This window comes from Vespula vulgaris, chromosome 16 (genome assembly GCF_905475345.1).
Source record: "Vespula vulgaris chromosome 16, iyVesVulg1.1, whole genome shotgun sequence".
Classification (NCBI taxonomy): domain Eukaryota; kingdom Metazoa; phylum Arthropoda; class Insecta; order Hymenoptera; family Vespidae; genus Vespula; species Vespula vulgaris.
This window is the reverse complement of record NC_066601.1, coordinates 2,572,501-2,600,314: the sequence shown is the minus strand read 5'-3', so window position 1 is coordinate 2,600,314 and position 27,814 is coordinate 2,572,501. Positions and strand designations below refer to the sequence as shown.

At 30.2% G+C, this 27,814-nt stretch overlaps 4 protein-coding genes across 5 annotated transcripts in view; 2 read left to right on the top strand and 2 right to left on the bottom strand.

The window, feature by feature from the left end:
* Positions 1-102: 102 nt before the first annotated feature.
* On the top strand, positions 103-14,262 carry LOC127069613 (sodium/potassium-transporting ATPase subunit beta-2-like). Its single transcript, XM_051006799.1, has 7 exons — positions 103-472; positions 4,481-4,621; positions 4,932-5,048; positions 5,139-5,320; positions 5,465-5,566; positions 6,051-6,222; positions 6,396-14,262. The coding sequence occupies exons 1-7, from the start codon at positions 322-324 to the stop codon at positions 6,503-6,505; spliced, it is 975 nt and encodes a 324-aa protein (XP_050862756.1). The 5' UTR covers positions 103-321; the 3' UTR covers positions 6,506-14,262.
* On the bottom strand, positions 8,397-17,474 carry LOC127069612 (sodium/potassium-transporting ATPase subunit beta-2-like). The gene is made up of 6 exons (XM_051006798.1): positions 16,953-17,474; positions 11,930-12,070; positions 11,559-11,678; positions 11,292-11,473; positions 10,800-11,079; positions 8,397-10,695 (listed from the first exon to the last, which is right to left on the bottom strand). The coding sequence occupies exons 1-6, from the start codon at positions 17,098-17,100 to the stop codon at positions 10,592-10,594; spliced, it is 975 nt and encodes a 324-aa protein (XP_050862755.1). The 5' UTR covers positions 17,101-17,474; the 3' UTR covers positions 8,397-10,591.
* Positions 17,475-18,046: 572 nt separating this feature from the next.
* LOC127069602 (intraflagellar transport protein 80 homolog) lies at positions 18,047-22,813 on the bottom strand. 2 transcript variants are annotated; one of them, XR_007783630.1, is made up of 15 exons: positions 21,748-22,813; positions 21,511-21,689; positions 21,327-21,437; positions 21,047-21,225; positions 20,737-20,964; positions 20,536-20,657; positions 20,201-20,449; positions 19,968-20,131; positions 19,682-19,879; positions 19,452-19,602; positions 19,208-19,379; positions 19,003-19,125; positions 18,853-18,922; positions 18,570-18,717; positions 18,047-18,486 (listed from the first exon to the last, which is right to left on the bottom strand). XR_007783630.1 is itself a non-coding variant. In XM_051006775.1 (15 exons), the coding sequence occupies exons 1-15, from the start codon at positions 21,840-21,842 to the stop codon at positions 18,466-18,468; spliced, it is 2,280 nt and encodes a 759-aa protein (XP_050862732.1). In that variant the 5' UTR covers positions 21,843-22,813; the 3' UTR covers positions 18,047-18,465. The 2 variants fall into 2 exon arrangements, 1 of the variants encoding a protein (XP_050862732.1); XM_051006775.1 differs by having other exon boundaries at positions 18,783-18,922.
* Positions 22,814-22,880: 67 nt separating this feature from the next.
* Positions 22,881-27,814, top strand: part of LOC127069600 (uncharacterized) — an 11,106-nt gene continuing 6,172 nt past the window's right edge. The window contains exons 1-6 of the mRNA XM_051006771.1: positions 22,881-23,797; positions 25,471-25,963; positions 26,278-26,374; positions 26,478-27,190; positions 27,276-27,455; positions 27,562-27,814. The exon at positions 27,562-27,814 is cut by the window's right edge and continues 7 nt beyond it. Coding sequence (XP_050862728.1) covers positions 23,751-23,797; positions 25,471-25,963; positions 26,278-26,374; positions 26,478-27,190; positions 27,276-27,455; positions 27,562-27,814 — 1,783 coding nt within the window. The 5' untranslated portion in view covers positions 22,881-23,750. The remainder of the gene's footprint in view (positions 23,798-25,470; positions 25,964-26,277; positions 26,375-26,477; positions 27,191-27,275; positions 27,456-27,561) is intronic.

The following is a 27,814-nucleotide window of genomic DNA, read 5'->3' as shown; positions in this document are numbered from 1 at the left end:
GAAAGCGTAGTTTCGAACCATTTCAAAGTACATATACGGTATAATCAGGCTGCGCAGTAGAGTTGCGCAATAAGCTTATTCGTTATCGTCGACGCGCGTTGGCTTTCAGTTGCCGTTCGGCCGGCCATCGAGTAGGATCTCGGTTTCGCGAGTGATAGTCATTTAAAATTTTCTCGATTTGCGGAGGGATTGTTTTTCCGTATTAATTTTTATCTCATTTTATCGACATTTTCTTTGCATTTGGATAATCGACGATCGTTATCGGTCGCTTCGGCGAACTTAAGCGTCATCGAAAGAACATATTGTCGATATTGATACAAGATGAGTACACCGGGCAAGCAAGTGCGGAATGGTACTTACGAGTTCGATTACATGCGTGTGCCCGAAAACAAAACACGATGGGAGGTTATACGTGATGGCTTTTACAATCCTGTTGAAGGCACCTATTGTGGACATCCACCTAAAAAGTGGGGTAAGTTTGTGCTTTCATTTTCTTTTTATCTTTTGTTTTCTTTTTTCTTTCTTTTTCTTACGAAAATAACAATAATTCGAACTTTGATCATTCAATAAAAGTAATAACAATAGAATAAATATATTCCGAACTAAAAATAACTAAACGTACACACTTTTTAAGAATAACCTTATTCATATACTTTCAATTATCGAAACTATTAAATCGATCGAATCGATTGATCGTTTCAAGAAGGATAAGACAGAGGAAAAGTAGCTCGAAGATTCGTAATATTTCTTTCTTATATTTAAAAAATTCATATAATTATAATTCTAAGAATAAGGTAATAGACACGATCGTACTTGAAGTTTGAAAAATAAGAAATAAACGATGAAGGACGTAATTATAATTAAGAAAATTTGACGTGTGTGTGTATGTCTGTTACCATATATATATATACATACATACATACATATACATACATACATATATATATATATATATATATATATATATATATATAATGCATCTAGGTTTGTCGTCGTTGTCAGACGACAAATCTCGTTCGTCGACAAAAAGGAATCCTCATTAAATTACTCTCATTACTCGAAACTACCCAAGCAGTAGTTCTCCTTCGCTTCTTCTAATTCACTTCCTTTATTCACGGGAAAGGCACGTGTCTTGCACAGACGCGTGTCTGTTACTCGAATATGTAACCGTAACCGCATTATCATAGTTTGTACATCTTTAGATACTTCTTCCTTGTATTATGTCGATTTTTCCTCTATTCATTACTGACCTTCAAAATGCATATGAATATTTCATTATGTTAATTTTCGACGACGACTTGGCCGAAGACGTACTCTTTCGATAATATTTATTTATAGAAATAATATTTAGAAATATTTTCAAATATTTCTATCTTATAAAAATTAGTTTTCAATCGTTATCGTGGAATATTTCATCGGAATAAAATTTAACGTAAGAATTTTTTAAATCAATATATTAATATACGAACACGCAGAAGAAAAGTTTTAATTCTTTCAATTATATTACAGTCACATGCATTATAAAATAATTTCTAACATCTGGTAATGGTTTAACCTCAATCTTGTTTGTATTACGTGTTAGATGTTTTGGAAGAATCTTCGAAGGAAAGATATTTTTTAATTTATTTGTTAATCTTTCGTATTACTCGATTATATTTTAATCACAGACATGTCAAATAATTTGTAGTATATAATAATCATTGAAATTGAATTACTGTATGATATAACATATCTTCATATAAAGTCTCGTTGTTTATACGATAGACAAGAGCAAATCCATACCGATCTTAGTTTTAATACGCGAGTAACAGTGCTCAGAATGTAAGCATTCCATTGTCTCACGTGACGGTTAAGATAATCAACTATCATTTTATTCGTTTCCGTGTTATCACGTTCTGTCAGACTATTAACGCGAAAGACGTATAATAAAGACGTATGGATAATAATTGCTTGACGAAAATGCTATTTGAAACATAATATTTTTCAAACGACATTTCCTAATGATGAAAATGTGAAATTATTTTTTATTTATTTATTTATTTATCTCGTTTCAAAGCAATAATTTATCGACGAATCCGATTCTTATCGATTAATCGAATTTAAAAAAGAAAACACATTATTTTTATAAATAAATCGAATTGACATTTTTCAAATAATGCTTAATTCGATTCTTATCGATTAATCATATCTCGAAAATATTTATCAGGCTAGAACGAGGTTAATTTATGTTTGGTAATAAAAAATTATGGTTAAACGTCGAGATATATTAAAAATCGAGGATACGTTATATAAGAACTCGTCGGTAATAAACTCGAATTTGAATTAGAAAGTTCGCCTCGAAGTTCTATGGAAGAGCTAGCAAGTTTATCGGGATAAATATCAGTGAGAAATGCTTTTTATATTTTCTACGTTTCAATTTGATAAATACATATTTACAAATCTAAACTTAATCTCTTAAAAGAGAAAAATAAATTCGATAATAATTCGTGTAGTAAATACAATATGTGTGTGCGTGCGTGTGTGCGTGTTGGAAGATTAGACGAATTTGTTTTTTAGTAAAAGAACAATTTTTTATGTTTGCAATTTAAAAACTCATAAAAAAGAAAAATGATCAACAATTTATTTTTAATTATAAAAAGAAAATATTTATTTAAAAATCACGTACACACATATAATATATTATATAATCATTGAGAGAGGATCTTCGTGATGTTAGCTTTAATGTTTAAATATTTTTGAAATTTATTTGTAATATCAAAGTTTCTTTCAATACTTTTATCTCATCGTTATTTTGACAATAATGAAGTGATATAGAGAACTCCTCATTAGCATTCGACGTTCTAAGAAGAAACAAATTTCATGGTTAAGTGTTAAAATGTTTTAACACGTGACGCATATTCAGACAAATTCATATTTGTTCGAGTTATCACTTTCCGCGTATCGTTTCCGTTCGATTAACGAAAAGTATTAACTTACACACTGTATATAAGTAACCTCGTCTGACGCATAAATATGTATATATACATATATATATATAGATATAATAAACGGTGCATTAAAAAGTATCAATTACGTTATGAAACGTTAAGCGTGGGAATGTGTTTGCATTCGCATATGATATTCTATACGATAAATGAATAATTTCATTGACAATATAAGTACAATAATAATAAAAAAGAAAAAAAAGGTAATATAGTCGAAATACAACGTCAAGTTCAAAATGACGCGCGAACTTATTATTAGTCATATTCTCATTTTCGCACGAAGATACATTTTCCTCGCATTAGTATCTAAAATAAGAATAATAATAATAGTAATAATAATAATAATAATAATAATAATAATAATAATAATAATAATAATAATAATAATAATCGAAACAGCACGTCAATTTAAAAATGGCGCGCTCAAACTTATTTGTTAGCTATATTACGTTCTCTCATATATTCCTTCTATTCGTATTTATTTCATGAAAATTACAAAGAAAAAAAGTCAACACAAAAAACTAAATAATGACTTTTCCATTCGAGTGGAAGTTTAAATATGTATGTAGTATATAACTTCTTTCTCGTGTTTACGTTTCGCGTTAACTCTGAAACATACTTTAACGTGTTAAGGCCATCGTCCTACTTTCATTCTATTTTGGATTTAAATGTATTCATTATATAAATGCATTAGGAAATATTTCTTTACTCGAGAAAATGGTGGATGTGAAACGTATCGAATTTTGTTTACAATTTTGGTTTCTTCTTTCTTTCTTTTTCCTTGTTTTAATGTCGAATTAAAAATTTTCTCGCTATTTTGAAAATCACTCAAAGTCAAAACAAAATCACTATTTCAATATAACAAAAATGTTTCATTAATTTGCATTAATAATTTTTATAATTTGCAATAATAATTTATTGAGTAATTGAATATTTCATGATATGATATATAGGATGGATCAAAAGTTTTTAAATGATTTTAAAAATCAATTTCTTTTTTTCGAGATTTATCGGACTAATTCTTTTCCAGATTTTTAAACTATTGAGAACTTTTGACCTACCTAGTATATCTTTACCTCTTTATTTCTTTATTCTTTTTTTTTTAAAGAATAGTATAATATCAAAGTTATAAGTACTTATTAAATGAGATTTTTTATATTCGTTAAATCGACACATAGATCATTAAATTTTTGTTCTTCATACGTTCAGAAAGATTAAGACGATAGAAGCAGAACTTGAGAGCTAACATCGAAGCAAGAAATTATATTTAGAAACAGATTTTGGCGGACTGCCTATGCTTTAAATAATTTCCGTGTTCGATCGAGACAGAAGGTTGAACATTTTCTCGATCACGATGATTAAAATCGATGACGCAAAAGTATAATTACCGGAGAATCAACGGAAAAATATCAGTTATTTTTCTTATCTCGTAACAATTAATTAATCGAACCATGTATTAAATTTACAAACATATTTTTTCCTTATTTATCTTTCAGCTTGGACACTCGTTTTTTATAGCTGTTTCTTCTCGGTTTTGGCCTTGCTCTTTGCAATTTGTATGAAGGGCCTTTTGGCAACTATTAACAACGACAAACCTAAATGGATATTGGACAGTAGTATCATTGGGACCAATCCAGGTAATCATAAATGTATATCAATTATACAAATATTATTTAAGAGTTCCTATATAATTTGAAAAAAAAATCCCGCTCTGTATATTTTATTCGCGTATATATATATATATGTGTGTATCAAAAAAATCGATAGTGCAGAACTCTAACGTTATCTATGCATTTTCCCTTTGCGCTAACCAAAAGTTATTTATATTGGAGATATATGAAGGTAGATATTATAAATAAAATGAAATATTATTATATAATATATTGAAAATAAATTATTGCATTATTATATAATTTTTAAATGTCACTTACGTATTCGCGTTAAAAGGACTTGGATTCCGGCCAATTTCGGACAATCCAGATGAAAGATCTTTAATTTGGTATACAGCATCGAATGCAACCGAAGTGGAAAAGTGGACCAAACTTTTGGATAAATTTTTAGAAGGTCAGACGATATTATCTCTCGTAATTTATTTGAAAATATATGCTACACGCAAAGTTTATCACGTGATTATGTGAATACAAATTTCTACAGAATACATAGATTCGTCTCTTTTACCAAACGGTGGTAGGAATCAACAGATTTGCAGTTATACTCAAAAACCAAAACCTGGAAATGTTTGTGCTGTTGATGTCAATAATTGGGGACCTTGTTCACCGAAACAACAATATGGTTTCAACAATTCAGCACCTTGTGTTTTTATTAAATTAAATAGAGTAAGAAGAAACTAAAAAATAAATAAATAAATAAATAAAAAGTAAAAGAAAATATCGAATAAAAATATAAAAAAAAAGAAAATGAAAAAAAAAGGAAAAAAAATAATCTTTTTTTTTTCTCTAAGCAAATTTTTTCTTTTTCAGATATATGGATGGGTACCCGAATATTATAACGACACCAAAGATCTACCATCGGATATGCCGCTTAACTTAATCAATCATATTAAAAAAACCAACAGTTCTTGGGTTAGTTAGTCGGTCAGTTAAATCAACCAGTCGGTATATTAACTTATCGCGCGTTGATATTTATTAATTAGTAATTAATCGTTGGGAAATAAATTTTCTTTTTATTTATTTATTTTTTATTTTTTTTTTACTCGTTAGTTTCCATGAAAATTCGTGAAATTTCTACAATGTTTGTAAGCCAAATTCATCAATGTTTCGTATAATCGGAATCACTTTACTCGTTGTGTAAGCTGATAAGATCGTATCGTTTTATTAGACTCGCGTACGTGTGAACTTGTAAGCTGTATGATAACGGAAAGATTAATAATTCAATGTTCGTACGGTCAGAAAAAGTTTCAAGATAATTTATAATCTTGTTCTCTGAATATATCTATATATTTGAAAAATTTTACTTTTATATTAGTTAATGATGAATTATGTTAATTGATCATCATCGCGGAGTACTCATTGTACAATTCTACATTATATCACATTTTAATTATAGTTAAATACTGTGTGGGTATCATGCAAAGGGGAGGATCCATACGATAATGAAACTATCGGTGAACTAGCATACTATCCGCAAAATCATGGATTTCCAGGATTTTATTATCCATATGAGAATGTTCAAGGATACCTAAGCCCACTCGTGGCTGTACATTTTCTTCGACCAGCTAGTAAGTTTATCTGTTAATTATCTATTTTTCTAAACAGTTTATATATATATATATAAATAAAAATATAAAATAAATAAAATTAATGTCTATATTGTGCTATGTCATAATATCCATAAATTATTACTATTATCGCAAGAACTGTAAATTATCCATAAATCTATATATGTTTTCAGGAAATACAATAATCAACGTTGAGTGTAGAGCATGGGCGAAGAATATTAAATACAGTACGAGAAAATCGGAGAAAAAAGGTGCTGTACATTTCGAACTTCTGGTAGACTAGTCACATATCACATTCTATTATGAAACATAAATGTCTTCTGCTTGAAGTAATGTCAACTTGATTAGAAAAAAGAACGTTTCTCGTTCGAATGTGTAAACATTATGCCGATGCAGAATCAGATTAGAATTATCTTCAGTATAGTAAACGTGAACTCATTACTAGTTAAATACAGATTGATATTGAGCTGATAATGAGTATGTAAGGACGATATAGGAATTATTTAAAACAAATTTCTTTACTATTACGCCAATAGAGTATCGATTCCATTGATCAAATCATTCGCAAATGAAATAGTTTCATTAACAATCATATCTGATAAGTTTTAACGTGATATAATATTTATATGTGTATGATAGATGTAAAATTTTAATCTGCCTATCCTATGTGTTCTACAATAGCGAAGTGTGCCAACGAACTTATTGATCGATAGAAATATTTTGTAATAGCTTATTACAAAAATGAATGTGTGCGTTATCTAGTTATCAAAGAAGAATCACACAAGTCCTGTTTTATATAAGCATTTTCTGACATCTTGCAGTTATCTCATAGGTAATAACGCGATGACGATTATACAATATAAATTTAGGTTTGTTTTCTTTTTTTTCTTTTTCTTTCTTTTTTTTTTTTTTTTAAATGCTTGAAAAACAGCTGTTACAGATAATGATAATAATTAAAAAAGAACGTAGAAATAGTCATATAGTACACGAGACAATAGGTATTAACTTTTCAATGAGATAGATATCTTGCCTGTATGTATATGTATATATATATGTGTATATATATATACATACATACATATATACATATATATATATATATATATATATATATATATATATTGTGTGTATAACTTAATATGCAGCATTATTTTCGTGGAGAGGTACTAATGACTTAATTTTCTTTTTTGTTTTTTATCTTTTTTCTTTTTTTTTTCTTTTTTTTTATTTAATAAAAACTTAAATGATACTTTGCAAAAAGTTCTTAATTCTCGGCTTAAACTTAATGGTTTTTTATTTTTTTTCTTTTCTTTTTTTTTTTTTTTTTTTTTTCTTAGAGAAAATCATACATTGCATTTCACAGCTGTTGATATCAATTATAAAAGATCATATTTATTATATTCTTTTAATTGAATACTAACAAAACAATAATAGATTTTTTGAAATATTGTATATTGTAATTTTAAATTCGAAATTTTGCAGTATATTAGAAAAGATTTTTATTCGATAAATTATAAATTTGTATAGAAACGAAAGAATTGATGCAGTTTTAATATAGATCCATCACATTGTTGTTATTAATTACTCTAGACTTTAAGATTTGATTGTGACAACTAATTACATATGTATAAAATGTATCTTATATGGGTGTAGGAATTATGTTGTAATTTTATGTACTTATAATCCCTTTGTTAGAATTGTTCATAAAGGTGAATTGTAATTTGTAATTATGTTACATAATGACATTTTGTGTGTATGCCTATATATACATATATATACATATACATATATATGCATATATATACATAAAGATAGTTTTTACGTATTATAAATACTTTCTAATGATACATTCTCTAAAGGGATATGTACTTACAAAAATGCAAAGAACAAAAATTGAAATGTAAGAATCGTATATCACTATTTTTTTTTTTCATCGTTTAGCTCTTAAATAATTAATAACAAGAAAGCAAATATTTTTCAAATCAATTTCATTATAAATATCATAATTTGCAAGATTAATTAGAAAAAACCTAATAAATAAACATTATATAAATAGAAAGCCATGTAATGATATTAAATATAATAATATAATGAAATGTATTAAACGACTAATACAATATTTAATTATATTTTACGCATTAACAGGAATGATGTTTGTCAATGAAAAGAATGAATTAATTCAAACACAGAATTTATTGAACTTTTTGGCAAGTACACATTACTTTATTATACATTTCAGTTCTATCTCATAAAATTGTGTAAAAATATGATAATCGCAGAAAAATGTATACTTAAAGAATTATAATGAGATTCTAAATTTCAAGGCACTTGTAAATATATCTCTTTGCAGGTCAAGATTTTTATAATTAAAATTTCTTCATGGACTGTATATATATAGAATGATTCTAATCTAGCGATATTACTCTAAAGGAAATATATTTATATGAAAAAATAAATCGAAATTGTAAAGTGACTTTGTTTTTGAATGAATTAAATTTAAAGATCTGTATAAAAATGTTATACTATATTTACGATTTATTTTTTCATATAAAATCAAATTCTTTTGGTTGTACCATTAGATTAAAAACACCCTATATATATATACATATATATATATATATATATATATATATATATATATATATATATAATATGATTTCTTTCAGTTTCATTTCGATAGCACTGTACTCATTCGAGAGTTTATCTTGACATGAAAATAATTCGATACTCCGAAAATTTATAAATATTGTTATTATATTTATAAATTTTACAAAATATTGTAACAATATTCTGATATAGTATTGTGTTTTGGTGTCTTTTATATTCATTATTATTGTAATTAGAAAATCAAGAAAATAAGTGAGTTTTGTTTTTTGTTCATATAAAATCTTCGATCATTGTTATAATATATATGTGTATATAAAGGACAAAAGTAAAAATGCATGTGATTCATCAGAATTATACGAAGCAATGCTATGGTTATTTCGTAATTGTTTTCTTTTTTTTTCGAAATAATATACATATATATGTTTCCGGGGAAGAACATTGTTTCGGCAGTTTGTCCTATTTTTTGGGGCTGTTTTTTTCTTAAAACACATACCCTATATTAACAAAGTAGATATTTATTTAAATGGCCTTAATAATACTGAATGATCGTTTAAATTTGGTTGTAAGTTAGAAATTGTACTCGAGAAATATTACAACTAAATAAAATGAATCGCATGTGTATATATATATATAAACAATAGCGATTTATTGAAAATGTAAATTATTAAATTCTAGTGAAGTGTATTTTTTGTTTTGTTTAAATGAATATTAAATTGTGAAATATTTTTGATCAAAAAAAAAAAGAAAAAAAAGAAAGAAAGAAAATAACGCTACCTAAGTAAGAATCGCCCCGCGGATTTTTTTGCAAGTGCAACAATCTTTCCTGAAAAAGCATAAGTTTTTCACTGAAAAACTTCGTGTGCATTTTAATAATAAAACACATCAATATTATCTATAGAACGTGCAAAAATCTTATAAATTTACACTAACGAGAGTACAGTTTGTCTTTTTTTTTTTGTTTCGTTTTTTGTTTTTCTTGTAATTATTTTGTCATTAACACTTAATTACATTTAATACTTAAACATAATGTGTGTGTGTGTGTGTACATATATATACATATGTATATGTATATATATATGTGTGTATAATCAAATGCAGATCTGTTCCCCTCAAAATGTACAATAATATTATACAAAAAATCTGAGCTTTTCAAAAATAATCATATAAATTAGCTGAAATAGAAACAAAAATGGAGAGATTTTATATATTATAAAAACTTAATTACAATTGAGAATTGTACACAATTAATGTTATTTTTTAATTTACAACTCTTATTCACTTCCTACATAAAAAAAAAAGCACGTAATACCTTTAATATAAATTATATAAGTTTTTTCAATTATATCATGCTTGTCACTATTCCTTCATAGATCTTATTATTTTATATAAAAATTATTCAGATATTAATTATGATACAAAACTATTTTTTTTTATTCCAATTATTGTTTTTATTATATAATTTTAGAAAACTCTAAGATATATTTCCGTTTCATTGATCGATATAATAAAAGAATCTATTGGAAAAAAAAAAAATTAATCAGGATCAAATTTCAGGTGGGACGATTATTCCCAGAACATTTTATTTTTACTCTAAGTACTTTCTACGCGGTTTACTTGGTAAAAAATGCTTAGAGACACGTAATAATTTATTAAAGGTGAAATACATATTGTCAGGTTCTATGCAGAACCTGAAAAGTATAAAAGTTGATAGCTCAGCTATTATATTTAAAAAATATCGAAAAAAGATCTGCATTTTAAAACATTAATCTATCATCAGTTCAAAGTGAACAGCACCTAATTTATCGTTGCGGCTATGTTTAATATTTTTGGCCCATGCCTTGCATTCCACGTTTATTAAAATACCAGCTGAAAAAGAAACAAACAATTGTAAACGAAATTTTAATGATAATTTTTAGTTTTATTTGTATTTTTATTTTTAACGAGTATTATAATATATTTCTTGTACTTACTACGTGGTCTTACAAAATGGACAGCAACCAAAGGACTCAAATATCCTTCCGAATTTTCGAAAGGATAAAAATAACCGGGGAAACCTCGTCGTGGTAAATAATTAATTGGTCCTATGTTCTCTTGATCAGCAGGATTTTCACCCTCGCAAGAAACCCAAATTGTATTGAGTACTAAAGAATTCTTATCTTTTAAACTTGCGATATGTTCTTTTAAATCAAGTGGCATTTTTTCCGGCAAGGATTCCGTGTCGTTGTAAAATTCCGGTCTCCAGCCATAAATCTTTATAAAGAAGAACACGTGATTATTATAACTAATAAATAATGTAAACTTTTCTATAGGTTTGTTATTATAAAGTAGAGCATTCAATTATCAATTATTTATTTTTAAAAAGTTGTAATCTCAAATCAATTTTAATTTCAATTGTCTGTATTAAAAAGAAATCTTAAAATATTAAATTTAATTTTGGAAAAAAAAAAGAAAAAGAAAATTACCTTATTCAGTTTAAGAAAAATACATGGTGCCGATTTATGATAATTATATTTATTTTCTTTTGTACAAGGATGCCAATTTTTTACATCCACGTCGCAAACTTTTCCAGGTGGTGGTGGTTGATTGTAATCACATTTGTTAATGTTAGCACCAAGCCCAGGAATGGAGCCAGGTGTTATGTATTCTATAAATAATACATTTATTCATTTTTTCTATTAACCATTTCAATTCAGATTGCAATATAATTTAAAAAAAATTATTGTAATTACCCTTTAAGAAGCTTTGAAGAGAATCAACCCAATGTTTAAAATTTTCACTGTCTGTTCCACTGTACCAAATTAATGTGCTTTCTACATTTTCCATTGGTGGCATCGGCCTGAAACCCAATCCTGCAAAATTTCAAGCTATTATTAAAATTTTATTATTTGTATAAGTATTAAATGTCAAGTGTTGGCCAATAAGTAACGTCGAGATTTTCAGTAAAAAAATATTACTATTATTTACTTAAATTTAAAAAATACTAAATGTTTTTTTTTTCTTTCTTAGAAAATTTGTATAAAATATTACGTATCACTTACTTCATTATATTATATCAGAATTTTCAATAAATAAATAGTAGTGTTATTTAAATACATTTTACCTGGGTTAGTTCCGATTATAGAACGTTCTAATTGCCATCGAGGTATCCTTGGGTCAAGAGTTTGAAAGAATCCCCAAAAACAGATTGCGACCAATGCTGCCAGTATTCCATAAAATACCAAATAGAACAGCCCTATTTTACCTGCAATAAAATAGATTATATTGATATTTTATTGCATGATATTTGTATTGCTATATTTTATTGCTGTAATAAAAAAAAATTAGACTCAATCATTATTTCAGACTGATTAAAATTTAATTGAGTTGATCGACAAGTAGTCATGACAGTACGTTGTGTAATGTAAGATAATTGTATTAATCGGAGTTCCAATTTAGCGGAAGATCATAGTGTCTTGGTCTTGGTCAAGTGGAACAATTCAATTAAGAGTCAATTGGATGTCTTGCAAGGTCATCTTTCGTATAATTTTCTCTATACTATGGACATAAACTTGTCTATCGAACGATTCACAATCTTTAATTAAAGTTTATTTTATTTCTTTTTTTCTTTCCGAAATTGAACTATTTATCAGATACTTTGTTAGATTACTATTAAAAAATGTTAATATACACATAAATCAATTCTAGACTATATAAATAATCAATGATCCAAAAAGTGAATATTTCTAATCATAGATAAGTCATTCTTAGACATATGTACATAATTTACTAATGGGATTAAATTTTTTAATTAAGAGATTTGATTCTTTAATTAAACTATTAAATTACTACAAATAAAATGAGTTAGTATATATAGATCAAGCCTTGTCTTTTGTACTAATCGTTGATGATCCAAGTTATGAATTTTTTGGGAGGGGAGTCATAGATAAATAATACTCAACCATAAATCTAATACGAACGTGTCCTCGTTTGAACATGTGCGCGCTCAAGGTGCCTTTATTACGATCCTTGGATATCGATAGCAACACACACGCCACTTGATTTACCTCTAAGCAAGGTCTTGCGGTGTTTGATTTGTGATCCGACGGTATGAATACATATGCTATCGAGCTCTTATCAATTTCTATCGAACGAGCAAACTGAAATGGTATTGGTAGACGTATTGAATGATATGCTTCGACTTGATCATAAATTAAAAAAAAAAAAGAAAGAAAGAAAGAAAGAAAAAGAAAACTTGCGACAAATAAATCGTTAATCCAAAATATAAAAATGTATTCTCCATTGTAAAGATAAAATAAATAATGATATTTTAATTTAAACCTCATTATATTCTAAGACGAATAAATAGAATAATAATACGGAGTATCTTGTCTCCACTTATGTTGAAAGTCAGTCAGAGTACGAACCGCAAACGCTTACATTAACCGATTCACTTTAGTCAACAATTGTCGACCTCTGTGTGACACGATGGTCATGCAAGTTATCATCTCTCGGGGCCATGTGTGATAAGGTCAGAGAATATCTCTTGATATAAATCTTTTTGTAAAAATAAAAAAAGAAGGAAAAAAAAGAAAAAGAAAATTTCATTAGATTATAACATCACTTTTCTTGCAACAAATATACATATCGAGGGAAACTTAATAGATGTTGTTATGTATTCATTATTGCGAATTCATCCAAATTGAAATTGTAATAATAATATTAATGAAGAGATCTCTAGCTTGTTGTATCTAGGATTAAGAGCATTGAAATTAAAGGAGAGAGAGAGAGAGAGAGAGAGAGAGAGAGAGAGTTTCGCGAGTCTGGATATATAACTTTTGATTTAGAAAAATATATTTCCCAGACGATAGATCTCAGGCGACAAAGAATGAACAAAAGCTATGGTTATAGTCGCGTGGGTGTACCCTTCAGAATGGTCCTAAGTTACGTAATGCTATAATGCTTCCATTTAACGCCAATTGACCTCGTTGTACACGTTTACGCTGAAGGAAGTTTAACAATTACCATACAGCCGAGCTAAGCATTGTGTCCAACGCGAAATCACGGTGAAACGAGTGCGCTTAGGTCTTTTCGGTTCTACATAAATCGTTTTAGACGTATCTCTTTTTTTCTTCTTTTCTTTTTTCTTGTTTCTGTCTTTTTTTTTTCTTCTTCTTCTTCTAAAAGATCTCTACTTGAATATATTATCAACAGAATAGGAGTAATTTCTAAAAGAATTGTGGAAACTGTGTAATCATGTTGATGCATTAGAACTAGTGATTCTCTTTGATATTCAGGTTTTTCAAGGTCCCATCGGTGCTACTCAGCTTTTCTCAATCCGATTAGTAATAGTTATTTCAAAGGCAATAGACGGAGTACCCACTGCAACAACTGATAGAGAGTTTCAAAGCAAAAAATAATTGTAAAATTAAAAGAAAAATAAAAAGATTAATCTTTCTTCTTTCTTTCTTTTTCCTTTTTTGATAACATTATTTACTTATTTATCGTAAAAGTTAGTCGATATTAATTAAAATGTAAATATAAAACTACATAGTTGTACCAAGTTATACTGGAAATAACTATACTATGAATTATCCTATACTCTTATAGTTTAACTTATACAACATATTAGCTTTATTTTAGTATATATAATTTTAATAAAATATAATAAATATTGCATAAGTTTAGTATAGTATAAATCATTCATAAAATAATCCATGCTTTATATTAATAAGTTTAACATAACATAATTTCTTCTTTTAAATATCAAAATAATTGATCCATAAAGACAATTAATAAATCCTACAAATAAATTTGATACAAATCCAAATCAGATTTCTACGTATCATTCATTTTGATTTATTCTACTATGATAAAGTTGAAGAAAAAAAAATTAGCAATCAGTGGACAGCAAATAAATATCAAATAACGAGGAGCAAGCTTTGATGAACGTGTTACTATGTCTATACTTGTGTTCATGCAGAAAGAGACAGAGAGAGACAGACAGACAGAGAGAGAGAGAGAGACATAGACACAGGAACCAACGATACGGGGATGAGGAACTTCGGAGTGTAACAGTGTCGAGGTCAATTGCTTACCAAGGATAAATCGTGAGGTGAATTTTGAAGCTCAGTGTAATTTGCATAAAACTGCAATAGTGACAGGCTTCTGAGCTAATTACAAGAGAGGGCACAATCACACGGTAACCCTACCGATTGTTATTGTAGGTCTTCCTGTACTATTGAAACAGAGGGAGAGAGAGAGAGAGAGAGAGATAGAGAGATAGAAAGAGATTGAATTAAGGATCAAAGTACTATTCCCTTTGTTTTAAATTGTTGAGATTAACGAAAACAAGAGGACCCTCCGTACCACCTCTCCTCCTCCCTCATCCCCAGCACACCCTATGTAACTTGGCTCGTTTTACAACGTTGTTAGAGTCGTTGATGAACCGGAAGAGAACGGAAACTGTACATTTGAAGAATTAAAGGGATGAGAGAAGGCATTTCGTGTTATAGCCTTGCCAAGTTTATTACTCTGAAAGTGATGATCTCACAATTGTGATTGTATAAATGCATTGTCTCTTGAAACGTCCAAATGAATGGTATGATGAATGAATGAATGAATGAATGCATGCATGCATGAATGAATGAATATATGAATGAATGAATGCTACTTAAATATAATCTCTAATCCTTTCCATTTCCATTAATAATTTTTAAGATTAACATATAAAATAAGGTGGATTCAAATTTAGATCGATAGACTATATAAGAAATTTTGTAAATAAAGCATGATTAACTCGTCTTCCAAATTGTCGACTAATTTTAAATCGATTATTATTAATGTTTTTCATTTTGTGATAAATATTTGACGAATATAAAAATACAAAAATTTATATATATATATATATTATTACTTGTAATATAATGCTGTCTAAGAAAGTAAAAAAAGGACAACAGGTATATAAACGAAGTACCATGCTTCGTATAGTTTATTTCGTTCGATCGATTAGGAAAACACAAAGACAAACACACCACACCCTTATTTCTTTCTTAATCCTCTTCCTTTCAAGCTATATAACAGTCTAAATTAATACGAATTATTATGCGAGAAGCTTTCTTTTATATTTATATATCTATTTTTTATTTTTATATATATGTATATATAATATAAAAAATATATATCACACACACAATTAATTAATATAACGAGTCTTTCACAACGATTTCCAATCTAATTACAATAAATAATTATTTTATAATCAAAATCTCTTTCAATAGCTCTAAAAGTTTTCTAACGATATCTAATCTATCTTCCTAATGTTTTTCAATGGTCATTCAGAGAAAACGTATTGTTGAAAATTGTTTCCCCAATTAGATTAGCTCATAAGTACCGTCGAGAATAATAGGAGGATACATTTGATTACGGCACATACAAGACTTTGTTGAAAATGAACCAAAATCTATATGTAATGAAAATTACATGAATCGTGTATTACGTATTACATGTATGTATGTATGTATGTATGTATCTATATAAGATCAAAATTACGGTATCGTGTGTAAAAAAAAAAAAGAGAAAAAGAGGTTATTGGCACAAAATATCCAAGCCATAATATACTTCCTGTTTCAAGAGCAAGAACACGATGATGATTCACACGCCAAGCTTCTATTTATGTTGGACGTTGAAGACATCGATGCCTCGAACGTACACCGCCATGATACATAGAGCATACTAATAATCGAATACATAACGATCGTGCCATGTACATCTATATATTTCACAACAAACGTTGGATTGATATTCCAAATGAATTTTTATATCAAGATAAATCATTGAGAATGTATCTGCGTACGATTATCGTCAGTAAATATAACGATCTTGATGAGCTAACCGAATTGAAATCGAAGGCCAGGTAACGCGGGAAACGGTCAGTGTTTCACATTGACCGACGCGTTACCTGATACTCCCATACTGATACTATCTAACAAGCATCTATCTAAATTTTTCTATTCCACTCTCTTGATTCCTATATTTGACATATTTTAAGAAAATATATGTTATGTATAAATGATATATTTCACAAATATATATGCATATGTATATATATATATATATTAATAAATATATCTCCATTTTCTATTTACCCCAACTACTGACGGTCCTGCCCATGAAAGCACCACTCTCATGATTATACAAGAATGTCTTCAACGATTGACCAGTAGACATAGCCGGTGGTTTCTCGTAGGGGTTCATCAGCTCTGCTGTAACCACTTTCGAATCCTTCGCAACCATCTCGTCTTCTTACACGTGGATCCACTTGTTTTTCAAATTCTAAGACTCCAAAGTGACGAGTAATACGATCCTCTTTACTTTCTTTTTCTCTCTGTTTCGCGTATTACACAGTTTAAGAAGAAGAATAAGAAAGATGGGAAGAGAAAGAATAAAATAACAGGACAACCGAGGAAAAATGAAAGAACAATAACAATAATAACAATAATAACAACAACGACGACGACGACGACGACGACGATGACGACAACGACGACGTTTATCGAGGATGATCGAATCTCTCAAATACTTCCAACGGTTGTCCCGTTCGGCGTCAGTAGATTGACTAACACGCTTCTACGTAACTATCTCTTCTGCCTATCCTGCTTGACTACTTCTCTTTTTCTCTCTACCTCTCTTTTATACACTCTTCTCTCTCTCTCTTCCTTCTCCTTTCTTTCTCCAACTCTCATTGCCCCTCCTCTATATCCATCGAACTACCACATATAAATGGTGCTCGGGTTGCCACTTGCTTGCTTGCTTCACCGTTGCGCGTGACGTGTCACGTTCGTGCACGCACACGGGCGTTGCCACGATCACGTCTTATATCCACCAAACGTTTACATACCTTCCATGTTCTCTTTCGTTATATAGCTCTATGTATATGGTATCTATGTGTATTCTGCACTCGTTGACCTTGAATGGGACCTTCGATAACGCTTGAAATTAAATTTCAACTTCCTTGAAAGATTCTCTTCTTACTTTTTACTTTCGAATTATCTTCTATTCTTCTATTCTAATATAGCAGTGAAACAAAATCCGGCCAGTGAATTTTTCAAATAATTTATTTCTCTCTCTGTGCGTGTATGTCATCTATTCGTGTTAATAAAAATAATAATAATAATGAAGGAGTAGAAATATAAATAAATAAGGAGCAGTAGTAAATGGTTGGATACATACAGGAAATAAATTTAATAGGTTTTCTTGATCATTTTTAATCATCCTTAGAGAATTCGATCAAATTATCATCATTTAAGGTCCATTGACCTTTGGAAAATATTCTATATAACTATGATGCATTCTTGATCGTTACAGATCTAATACATAGATAGAAAATTCTTTATTACTGTAGACTCTATACCGGATGCGACCACCTGTCGCAATCATCTCTCTAACACACACGCTTGCGCATCTTCCATTCCGAAATATACAATTCAAAGTAGATAAAATCAAATATAATTATAAACAGTTGCGATGATTCAAAGTCAATATACCGTGACTTATTAAATACTTAATGTCGTTAATTTTCAATTAATTTATAAAAATGATGATTGAAATTGTTAAAATATTTCTATCTTATTCCATAGTAATAATATCAATAAATAAAATTCACTCTATTGATGATGGTGCCTGCGAAAATATTAATAGGATTTTTATTTCACAATATTACATTTATAAAAAAAATTGCTTTATATTTTAGTATCAATAATAACCTGTTGTAACAAAGATGAAGATATATTATTCATTGCAGCAAGATAACTTGAGTTTGTTTCTTCTTTTTTTAATGTTTTTAAATAATCTTTTCTTGCATTTAAAACTTCTTCTATTTGTTTCTTATGCCTTATGGCAAGTTCAAGTGCCCTAAAATGTAAAATAAAATAAGTCAAGAGACAAAATAGCTACACGTTTTTAATAAATTACGGTACCTATTCCAATTGTAAACTTTTATGTTTAATGTAATAGCTTCTTCAATTAACCCATTTTGTAAAAGTATACCTTCAGCTGCTAGCAAATCACCAGATAATAACGCCATTTCCGCATATCTTTCTGTTATCTTGGGTAAATTCTAAAATACATTTTAATCGGTATTGTATAGTATTTAATTTAATTTCGTTTAATAACAGTAGTAGTATTTATTATAATTACTTTGATATGTCGAACATAATCAACTTTATCATATCTTCTAATAGCTGCATATGCTTCTTCTGCAACATTCAACTCTTTGTTATCTGTTGCCATAATAGCCATGCATGTCCATAATATCTCATTCTAAGAAAAATAAAAAATGTGTTACATAACATTGTAAAGGCAATGATATATTGAAGGAATGAAGATAATAAGTGTGATATACCTGAGCAATGCGACAGAGTGAAAGAGATTCTTTCCACTTTTTTTGTAATATAAGCTGATGCAAGCTAGTAAAAAAAGTATAAAATTGTGATGAAACTAAAGCACCATCTCCACGTCTTACGTTGACCATACCATTGTAAACGCTGATAATGGTTGGTTGTTTTCCAAATTCACTATATAGTAAGTAAATTTATAAATCAAAATATTTCGCAATGTAGCAGCTGTAGTTATTTTGTTTATCAAACCTGCTCTCTTTATCGATTCTAGTTCGTCGTATAATTTTGCGATCGCTGTAATGTACACAATTAGGACACAACCATACGGATAAAGTAGCATCTAGCATTGCTGCTAATACATTTGCATCGACAGCCCATATAACATTTTGTGCCATAGCAGCTGGAAATAATATCTAAATTTATCTTATTTATTTTTCTAGAATAATATAATAGTATTGTCCAAGATTCTTTATAAATACCTATTTTACATGCTCGGCCATAACCCGTTGCTCTTATGGAAATTAAATATAAATCTTTAGTTATATCAATAAGTGCTAATTGTCGATCACTGGAGCTTCCAATATGATTTAATGCCAATTGAGTAATATTCTGAGGATGAGAATGTGACTGACTTTCAACAATTGGCTTGTTATATGATATTTCTAAAACATGTAGTACTAAAAAGAAATAATATTTTTATTATAGAAAAAGATATACATATATGTAGATTATATATTTTAAGTGTTGGAATCTTTTATTACTTACATTTTTCATTTTTCTGATCTCTAACAACAAGAGTATCAAAACATAAGGATATACAAGGTGGATAAAGAGGTTCTTGTGTCATACCCTTCCATTTAGGGACACCCAATAAACGACCTTGATAATTGTACAACGTTATAGAGTTCCATTCTACCAATAAAAAATGTCTACAAAACAATAATTGAAACATTATTTTAATAATAGTTCGGTATATACAATATTTCAATTTTACTTACTTATTTGCAAGAATAACTGCTGATACAGAACTACTTTTTAAGTCAAATATTGCAGGTGTATTCCAATTTGTAACAGAATAAATGTGACATTGACCTGGAGTGATCACAATTAAATGATCAAAACCAAATGCCAATAGAACTACACGATCGGATATTTCTATAGTTTCATGAACTTCATTACCAACTTCTTTAATTTCTAATACTTTCCTTTTAATTAAGGTAGCTTCGTAATTGTTCCATTCAAGTCTTCTATATAATATCATTGCATTAAAAGTATTATTGTAATTATTCCAACAATTTCCATATATTAAAATAATTTTCCATAAAGAACTTACTTGCCTATAACATGACCAGTTAAAACATTATTTCCACAAGTCATAGCTACCTGAGTACCATCACTAGACCATGCTATACTATATACACTCCCAGTATTAATTTTTTCTAAAGAATGAGACCACTGCATAAACAGAATAAAAAGAGAATGTCATACGATATATAATTTATTTATATCAAAAATATAGTTTTATTATACTAACCCCAGTTCTATCACAAAGTTTAATCATGTTAAAAGATCCTATAGCAAAATAATCGCCCGAACTGCACCAACTAACTGCTGTAATAGGATGATCACCAGGACTACTATTATAGATTGGATTACCATTAGAATCCCAAACCTTATATCGACAATCTTCTCCACCAGAAATAATAAATCCATGACTATGATTCCAGCAAACAGTCAAGACAAGACCTTCATGAGCATGCCACTAATAATACAAGTAAATGTAATGTTTATAATGAAATATGACAAACTAAATTATTATATTACATAAAAAAAAAATGTGTAACCTTGTAAGGTTTAGAATTGGAATTGAGTGATTGGAAAAATAAATATCCTCCCTGTGAATATAGTATTTTAGAACAATCTGGACTCCAGTCTGATGTTAAAATAGATGAATTGCCTCTAACTATTACAGAACGAAGCATACCACTACGCGACCAAACTTTTATTAAACCATCCTCTCCAGCTGAAATTACATACATACATACATGTATATATATATATAATTATTACTATATAGATATTATTTATATCAGTTTATTATCTTTGTATAAATTGTTTTATTACCTGTAAGCAATACCGAACCATCTGTACTCCACTTGCCAATAGTAGTAGCACCTTTGTGAGCGTCAATACTTTTTTCAATACGACCATTTTTATTAACCAGATGAAACCTTCCTATAAGAACAAAATAATAGAGAATAAAGTATTACATAATTAATTTGAATATTTTGAAAATTAAAATACATACCATCTGCTGTAGTAATTAAAAGTATATCTAACGATTGCTTTTTACTGGCTGTTATTAAATGATTAGGACGTGGATGCCATTGCATCGAAGTAGGAAAAAAATCTGATGAAAATTCTGTAATAACAGTAGAATGTGCATTTCCACTTTCTAAATACCAGCATATTAGTAAATGATCCTCTCTGCAAAAAAAAAAGCAATTAGTACAAGCAAAAAATATGTTTGATAAAGAAGAATTACCCGCAAGAAAATATTTCTTCTGCCGAACTCCAAGCTGCACACGTAACTAAATTTTTGTGACCGTTGCTACTTTGTGCAGATATTTTAAACCTCATTGTATATATATCAATAAATTACAGTAATAATATTCAATTTACAATATAATAATAACTCATATTATTCGAAGCATATAACGTTTGAAATATATAGAAATATAAAAGTTTTGCAGAAATAAATGTAAGAGCGCGTAAATGCGATTTGTTTTCCTTCTTGTTACCATGGTGATAGTAATAATAATTATAAATTACGACAAATAGTTATTTGTACGATGTATGTACGTATGTACGTATGTACGTATGTGGATATGTATATAGAATATAACGTAGAAAGATTGAAAATATTTTTATACTTTCGCACTTCAAAATTTATCAAAACAACTGGCAATTCAAATTCAAGTAGATTCGAACAAAATATTTGCTTCTATTTTTTTTTCTAATCCCTTCTAATCTGCTTTTGACCGTTAATCAATAAGTTCCTAGAAGAGATTTCTATAAGAGATTTAAAATCGATAAAATTAAATCATTTGAAATTCTAAATCTTTCAAACGTATCTTTAACAACGTTTCTATCGAACCAACGAAATTATAAACGCGGTAAGGTCACGCAACCGCAGTTGAAAATACATGAAAATAATTTCGATAATTTTAAATACAACAATTCGCATCGAAACGCGTGAAATGAAATTACATTATGAAAACAAAAGCAGAACATTGTAAAATTCAAACGCGTTTTATATCAAAACTAATTAATCGAATGAAACGATAGAAAATGACTTAAATAATTAATAACGAAGGTACGTCGTCCGAATTGTCCGATTTAAATTGCGCAAGTCAATAATGGAGTTCGGTGATTGGTCAGAGGTAAGTTCGACGAAACGTTTGATAAATGTTTCAGAGCGTTCAGAAAGCTCTTTATTTTGCAGTCGTGAAGACCGTATTCGAACATTGGTATGCTTTGCCGCGGAAACCAGCCAATAAAAGAATAGTATAAGAGTTGAAAATATCCCGACATACGGTGTACATAAGAATGCGGCATTAGGTTGGGGAGAGAGAGAGATATAAGCAGCAAGTACCCGATGCCTTTTTTAACGCGAGCATGTGAACGGATCTCGAGAGCCGAGACTTTTCAACGCGGAGCATCCTCCTAAGAATATATAAGTTATCTTGAGGAAGGACATTTGGGAAGAGTAATATTATATTATAGATGGTGGGATAGTTGGATATAACGCCGTAAACACGTGGGTTATTCGATATAACGCGAGTGGCCCCGTCTCTCATCGGCGTACGTTGTTTTTATACCGTCGGATCTATCGCGGTTTCGGTCGCGCCTGGTCTGGCCCGTGGCCTGCCTTGTCTCTGCTGCCGCGAATGTGGATAATCGACGACGGTGTATCGTTCTGCTGCTGTTGTTGCTGCTATTGCTATTGTCGCTGTTACTATCAACTACTACTACTGTTACTACTACCACTGCTACTAGAGTTACTACGACGAAAAGTACGACAACTACTGCCGCTGCCGCTGCCGCTGCTGCTGCTGCTGCTGCTGCTGCTGCTGTTACTCCTGCTCCTGTTTCTACCATCGTCGTCGTCGTCGTCGTCGTCGTCGTCATCGTCGTCGCCGTCGTCGCCGTCGCTGTCGTCGTCGTCGTCGTCGTCGTCGTCGTTGTCGTCGTCGTCGACGTCGTATAGTAGTCGTCGCGAAGTTTGCGTACCCGCCACCATCGTCGTACCAATAATACGTCTATCAATTTCGAAGGACTTTAAAACGCCCGTGGAAATTAGTCCGTTTTAAAAGCAAAAAAAAAATATATTATTATTAACGTGGGGGAATCCTTGTGCTCTTTATCGCAAGCCCGACACAGGCTCTTAAGCACTACATCGTGATTGTCACTTGATAGCATCCGAGGCGCCAAACTTGTCCGTATCGGCGCTTTCTCCAGACCAAGTAGTATCAATGTTGTCTGGCAATGGTGTGTAAGGAGAACGTGGTATCATGGTTTGGGAATCTGTCCAGGTAAATTTTACGTTATTATTTGCGCGCGGATACACTAAGCTCCGATGTCTTCCTTCTGTCTCTTTCTTTCCCCTCACCTCCTCCTCCTCCTCCTCCTCCTATCCCCCCCCCATTATATCTATCTCTTTCTATCTTTCTGTCTATCTGTTCTCTTCTCTCTTTCTATCTTTCTGTCTCTCTTTCTCTTGCCATTTCTCTTCTCCGCCTCACCCCTTCTTTATTCGTTCTCTCTCTCTCTCTCTCTCTCTCTTGCTCTCTCGCTCTCTCGCTCTCTGTCCCTTCCTCCCTCTCTCCCTCCCTCTCTTCCCCCTTTTTTCTTCCTTCTCACAACGCGTCCTCCTATGTTGCGTTGACTGACGTTTTACGATTTATACTTTTATATATTTTCTCATGTTTATATATATATATATGAATGTATGTATGTAGATATACATATACGTATACGCACACACGTTCATACATATATCTTTCTTATTTCTTAAGTTTCTATCTCATTCTTTCGATATTTTGAGATAATCAAGGAGGTTTTCCTCGTTTATCTTACATTTTACATCGTTCGAAATGGAAAAGCTGTCATGGGTTTTTTTTACTCTTCTCTTCCCCTTCTCCTTCTCCTCTTCCTCCTCCTCCTCCTTCTCCTCCTCCTTCTTCTTCTTATTCTTCTTCTTCTCTTCTTTCTTCTCTGTCTCTCTTTGCGAATTTATCTTTTTCCTTTTTTTTAGCTTCTTACGATTGAGATGATTTTTCTTTCTATGCTTTTTCGTTCGCTTATATATATATATATATATATATATATATATATATATCATTATATATATATATTTCAAATTTTATTACTGACGTTAACGATATATTTCCTTGACTTATAATTTACAAGCTGTTATAGATAAAGAAAAGGAAATTGTTTATATATGCGTATAATAAATTTTGATAATAATAGATGTTACTCAGATATTTGTGTGAGATAATCGATATAAACCAAAATAATATTTAATTATTATTTTCTTTTAGATATCACGATATTCCGAAAATGCGGGAGTTTGCTTTAATTATCTTATAAAATAAATATATCTTTTTTATGATGGGACATTATGTCTAACGTGTTATATATATATATATATATATACCTATAAGAACGTGATTGCGCGCGCGGGCGCATTCTCGTCAGGCACGTATGAATGCATTTAAAAACATATATATATTTACTATTTCCTTTTTCATATAATATTTCCTTTTGATACTCAATGATACTTTTTATATTTCATTGTTACACTCTCTAGCATCATTGTTTCTATTATTTTTCATTTTCATGGCTGTTGTACTTGTGCTTTTGATAAATTTGATAGTTAATGGCAACCTGTTATGCAAGAAAAGCATATTCTTTTTGTTTTGATTTCTTTTTTAACTTGAATTAATATTTATTTAACCTTTTAATTATTCTATTCTTTACAAGCGCAAACTTCTTTGATTAGATCAATGACAAATTTACTTTGATCTTGTAAATAATTAATTGATTAAATCTTAAAATATACTTTGCTAATTATAGATACATGTGTTATTGTACGTAATACTTAATGAAATATATATATTACACATTAAGTTTTATTATTGTCAATAAGATCTTTTATGCTCTATAGTATGTCAATTTAACATATATGTTTATGTCTGTGCAGTTATAAACGTATAGATGTCATGTGCACGTTGCTAAATATGTGCTTGCCATTTGAAGTACGATACCTTGGCACGTGTGTCGAGGATATTGGAAAGCGAGATTACAATGATCTGCGCGATACAGAGCATCATGCAAACAATGTCTCAGATCTCACAGAGCTGACGAACCTTGGTGTCACAGACAAGCGCACAAGAAGAAAACTTGCTCTCTATATGGCACTGCTACATTCTTGCAATTATGCATGCGCAGTGATCTTATACAAAAACTTGTCAAACTTTGATTATCAAGAGATTTCCAATCTTCTCAATGGGACCACTTTTACACCAGACGATCAACCTCTGGAAGAATTACTCTTACTATATACAATGGCATTAAATCATCCAGCCTTTACGTACGAACAGAAGAGTGTCTTTGGTAATATTTACATTAAACTTCAGGAGGAGGAGACACGGTTTAATCTTTCAAAGTCTATCACTTCTGGCAAACCTGTACAAGTAATATCCAATGTCTATGCCTTTCTTATTGCGTATTAGTTTTTTTAAGTTATAACTGCTAATGAATAATCACTTGTTTGCGGTATTATTTACATTATGCTTTATGATAGCCTACTTATTTTACACGATTGTTAAACACTTTGGTACTATTTTACGATCATACGACTAAATCTATAGCATAGTATTAAACAGGTGGCTATTCATTCATCTTTATAAAATAAAATGGAATTAACACTTATTATATAAAAATCATAGTAAAGAATTGCTTGTAGCATTTGTATCGCGTATTATTGCATAGATTAATTTATTTGCAGGGCTGTACACCATGCATTAACACAAATGATAGATTAGTGGATCCTGAAATGCAAAGTAGTTGTTTGATGCCACCACCTCAAATGCAAACTTATCATGGTATGTTAGTTTACAGAAAAAGGAAAAACATTAATATTTTTTTAATAAATAATATTACCAAGATGTAAATATATATTAACCTTTTTTTCATATTCATTTGCAGGAGATATGTCAATGAGAAATAATCCAATGATGAGCGGAGTGCCACCTGGTCTTTCTATGCCTCCACCCGGCATATGTTTGCCTACTCCCGAACAAATGTCAATGGGTTCTGGAGGCACAACGCAATATGTTCATCTTGGTTTTCCGTCGGTTAATCATTTACCACCATGGACAGGTCAGGTTGTAATGGGAAATCAACTGATGTATCATACCGGTGACATGTTGGCTTATCCACCTTCCCCTTTAGTCAGTCGCCAGTCCTCGCCATCCCAATCTCGATCTCCTAGTCGTAGTAATTCTCCAATGGGCCGAAGAAATAATGCAATGCCACGGACATCTTCACAAGTCACTCAGTCAACTTCGAATACATTAACATCAACGAGTGCCTGTAACAGTCAGATGAGTATCTCTAGTTCCAATGCCAGTTCCTTCCCTCTATTTCCTGCACTTGGCACGAGCAGAAGTCTTCCAGCACAATCACCGTTACTTCCATCGAGATCTCTTCCTTTACCAATTACCAGCACGACGACTTTCTCTAGACATAACAGCATAGACAACAATCCTTGCACATTAATCCCAGCAACACAATCAAAGCAACCACCACCACCTCCCCCACGATTAAGATCTTCAACCTCTGGAGATTCTTTAAGGGAAACATTGGGCAAAGAAATGCCAAACTTCAAAGGAAACCTACAAGATATTTCTCTTGATCAGGTGAGCTCAAGTATTAACGTATAATTACCTTATAACTCGTGTAATTAAACATTCTGATATTTATCTTACGTTATTGACTATATAGATGCGGAGAATGAGTGACGAAGATTTAAGGGAAATTGGATTAACTCCAAATGCTGTAGGACAGTTGAGAAGTATAATTAAAAGTCAAACTACTAATGGATTGAATCAAATTACTGCAGATAAGAAGCTAGACAATACTAATAATTCAGGAAATACGATGGGAGATTCTATGGAAAATGAGGTTCGTGTAAAAAGAAAAAAAAGAAAAAAAAGAAAAAAAGGATTAAAAGAATATATACGGGTATAATATGATGTATCTAATGAACGAAATGTTATTTTATTCACAGGGTATGCCAGGAGTTGATATTTTAAACGATGGCGGAAATCAAGGTCCGAAATCCATGTTGATGCAGGAACAACATCCAATGCATCATCATCACAATCATGCTGGTACTCCTAATTTAAGACGGTACCCTGCTATGCCGCCAGTGGATCCTGCACAAATTCAAATGTATCCTGCCCCTGCTCCAGTTTACACAACTCAGAATGCACCGTGTTATGCCTGTCTCACCGTACCTGTTGCTGGTGTGCAAAATCGAT

Bases quoted from the DNA above. Each gene is read 5' to 3' on its own strand.
- LOC127069612 (XM_051006798.1), bottom strand. From the start codon at position 17,100: ATGGTTGCGAAGGATTCGAAAGTGGTTACAGCAGAGCTGATGAACCCC. The intron at 11,474-11,558 runs GTAATTACAATA...TATTATTTATAG, and splicing joins TCTTCAAAGCTTCTTAAAGG to AATACATAACACCTGGCTCC. The intron at 10,696-10,799 runs GTAAGTACAAGA...TTTCTTTTTCAG, and splicing joins CCATTTTGTAAGACCACGTA to CTGGTATTTTAATAAACGTG.
- LOC127069602 (XM_051006775.1), bottom strand. From the start codon at position 21,842: ATGAGGTTTAAAATATCTGCACAAAGTAGCAACGGTCACAAAAATTTA. The intron at 20,965-21,046 runs GTTACACATTTT...TTGTATTATTAG, and splicing joins CCAATTCTAAACCTTACAAG to TGGCATGCTCATGAAGGTCT. The intron at 19,880-19,967 runs GTAAGTAATAAA...ATTTCTTTTTAG, and splicing joins AGATCAGAAAAATGAAAAAT to TACTACATGTTTTAGAAATA.
- LOC127069613 (XM_051006799.1), top strand. From the start codon at position 322: ATGAGTACACCGGGCAAGCAAGTGCGGAATGGTACTTACGAGTTCGAT. The intron at 4,622-4,931 runs GTAATCATAAAT...TCGCGTTAAAAG, and splicing joins TATCATTGGGACCAATCCAG to GACTTGGATTCCGGCCAATT. The intron at 6,223-6,395 runs GTAAGTTTATCT...ATATGTTTTCAG, and splicing joins ACATTTTCTTCGACCAGCTA to GAAATACAATAATCAACGTT.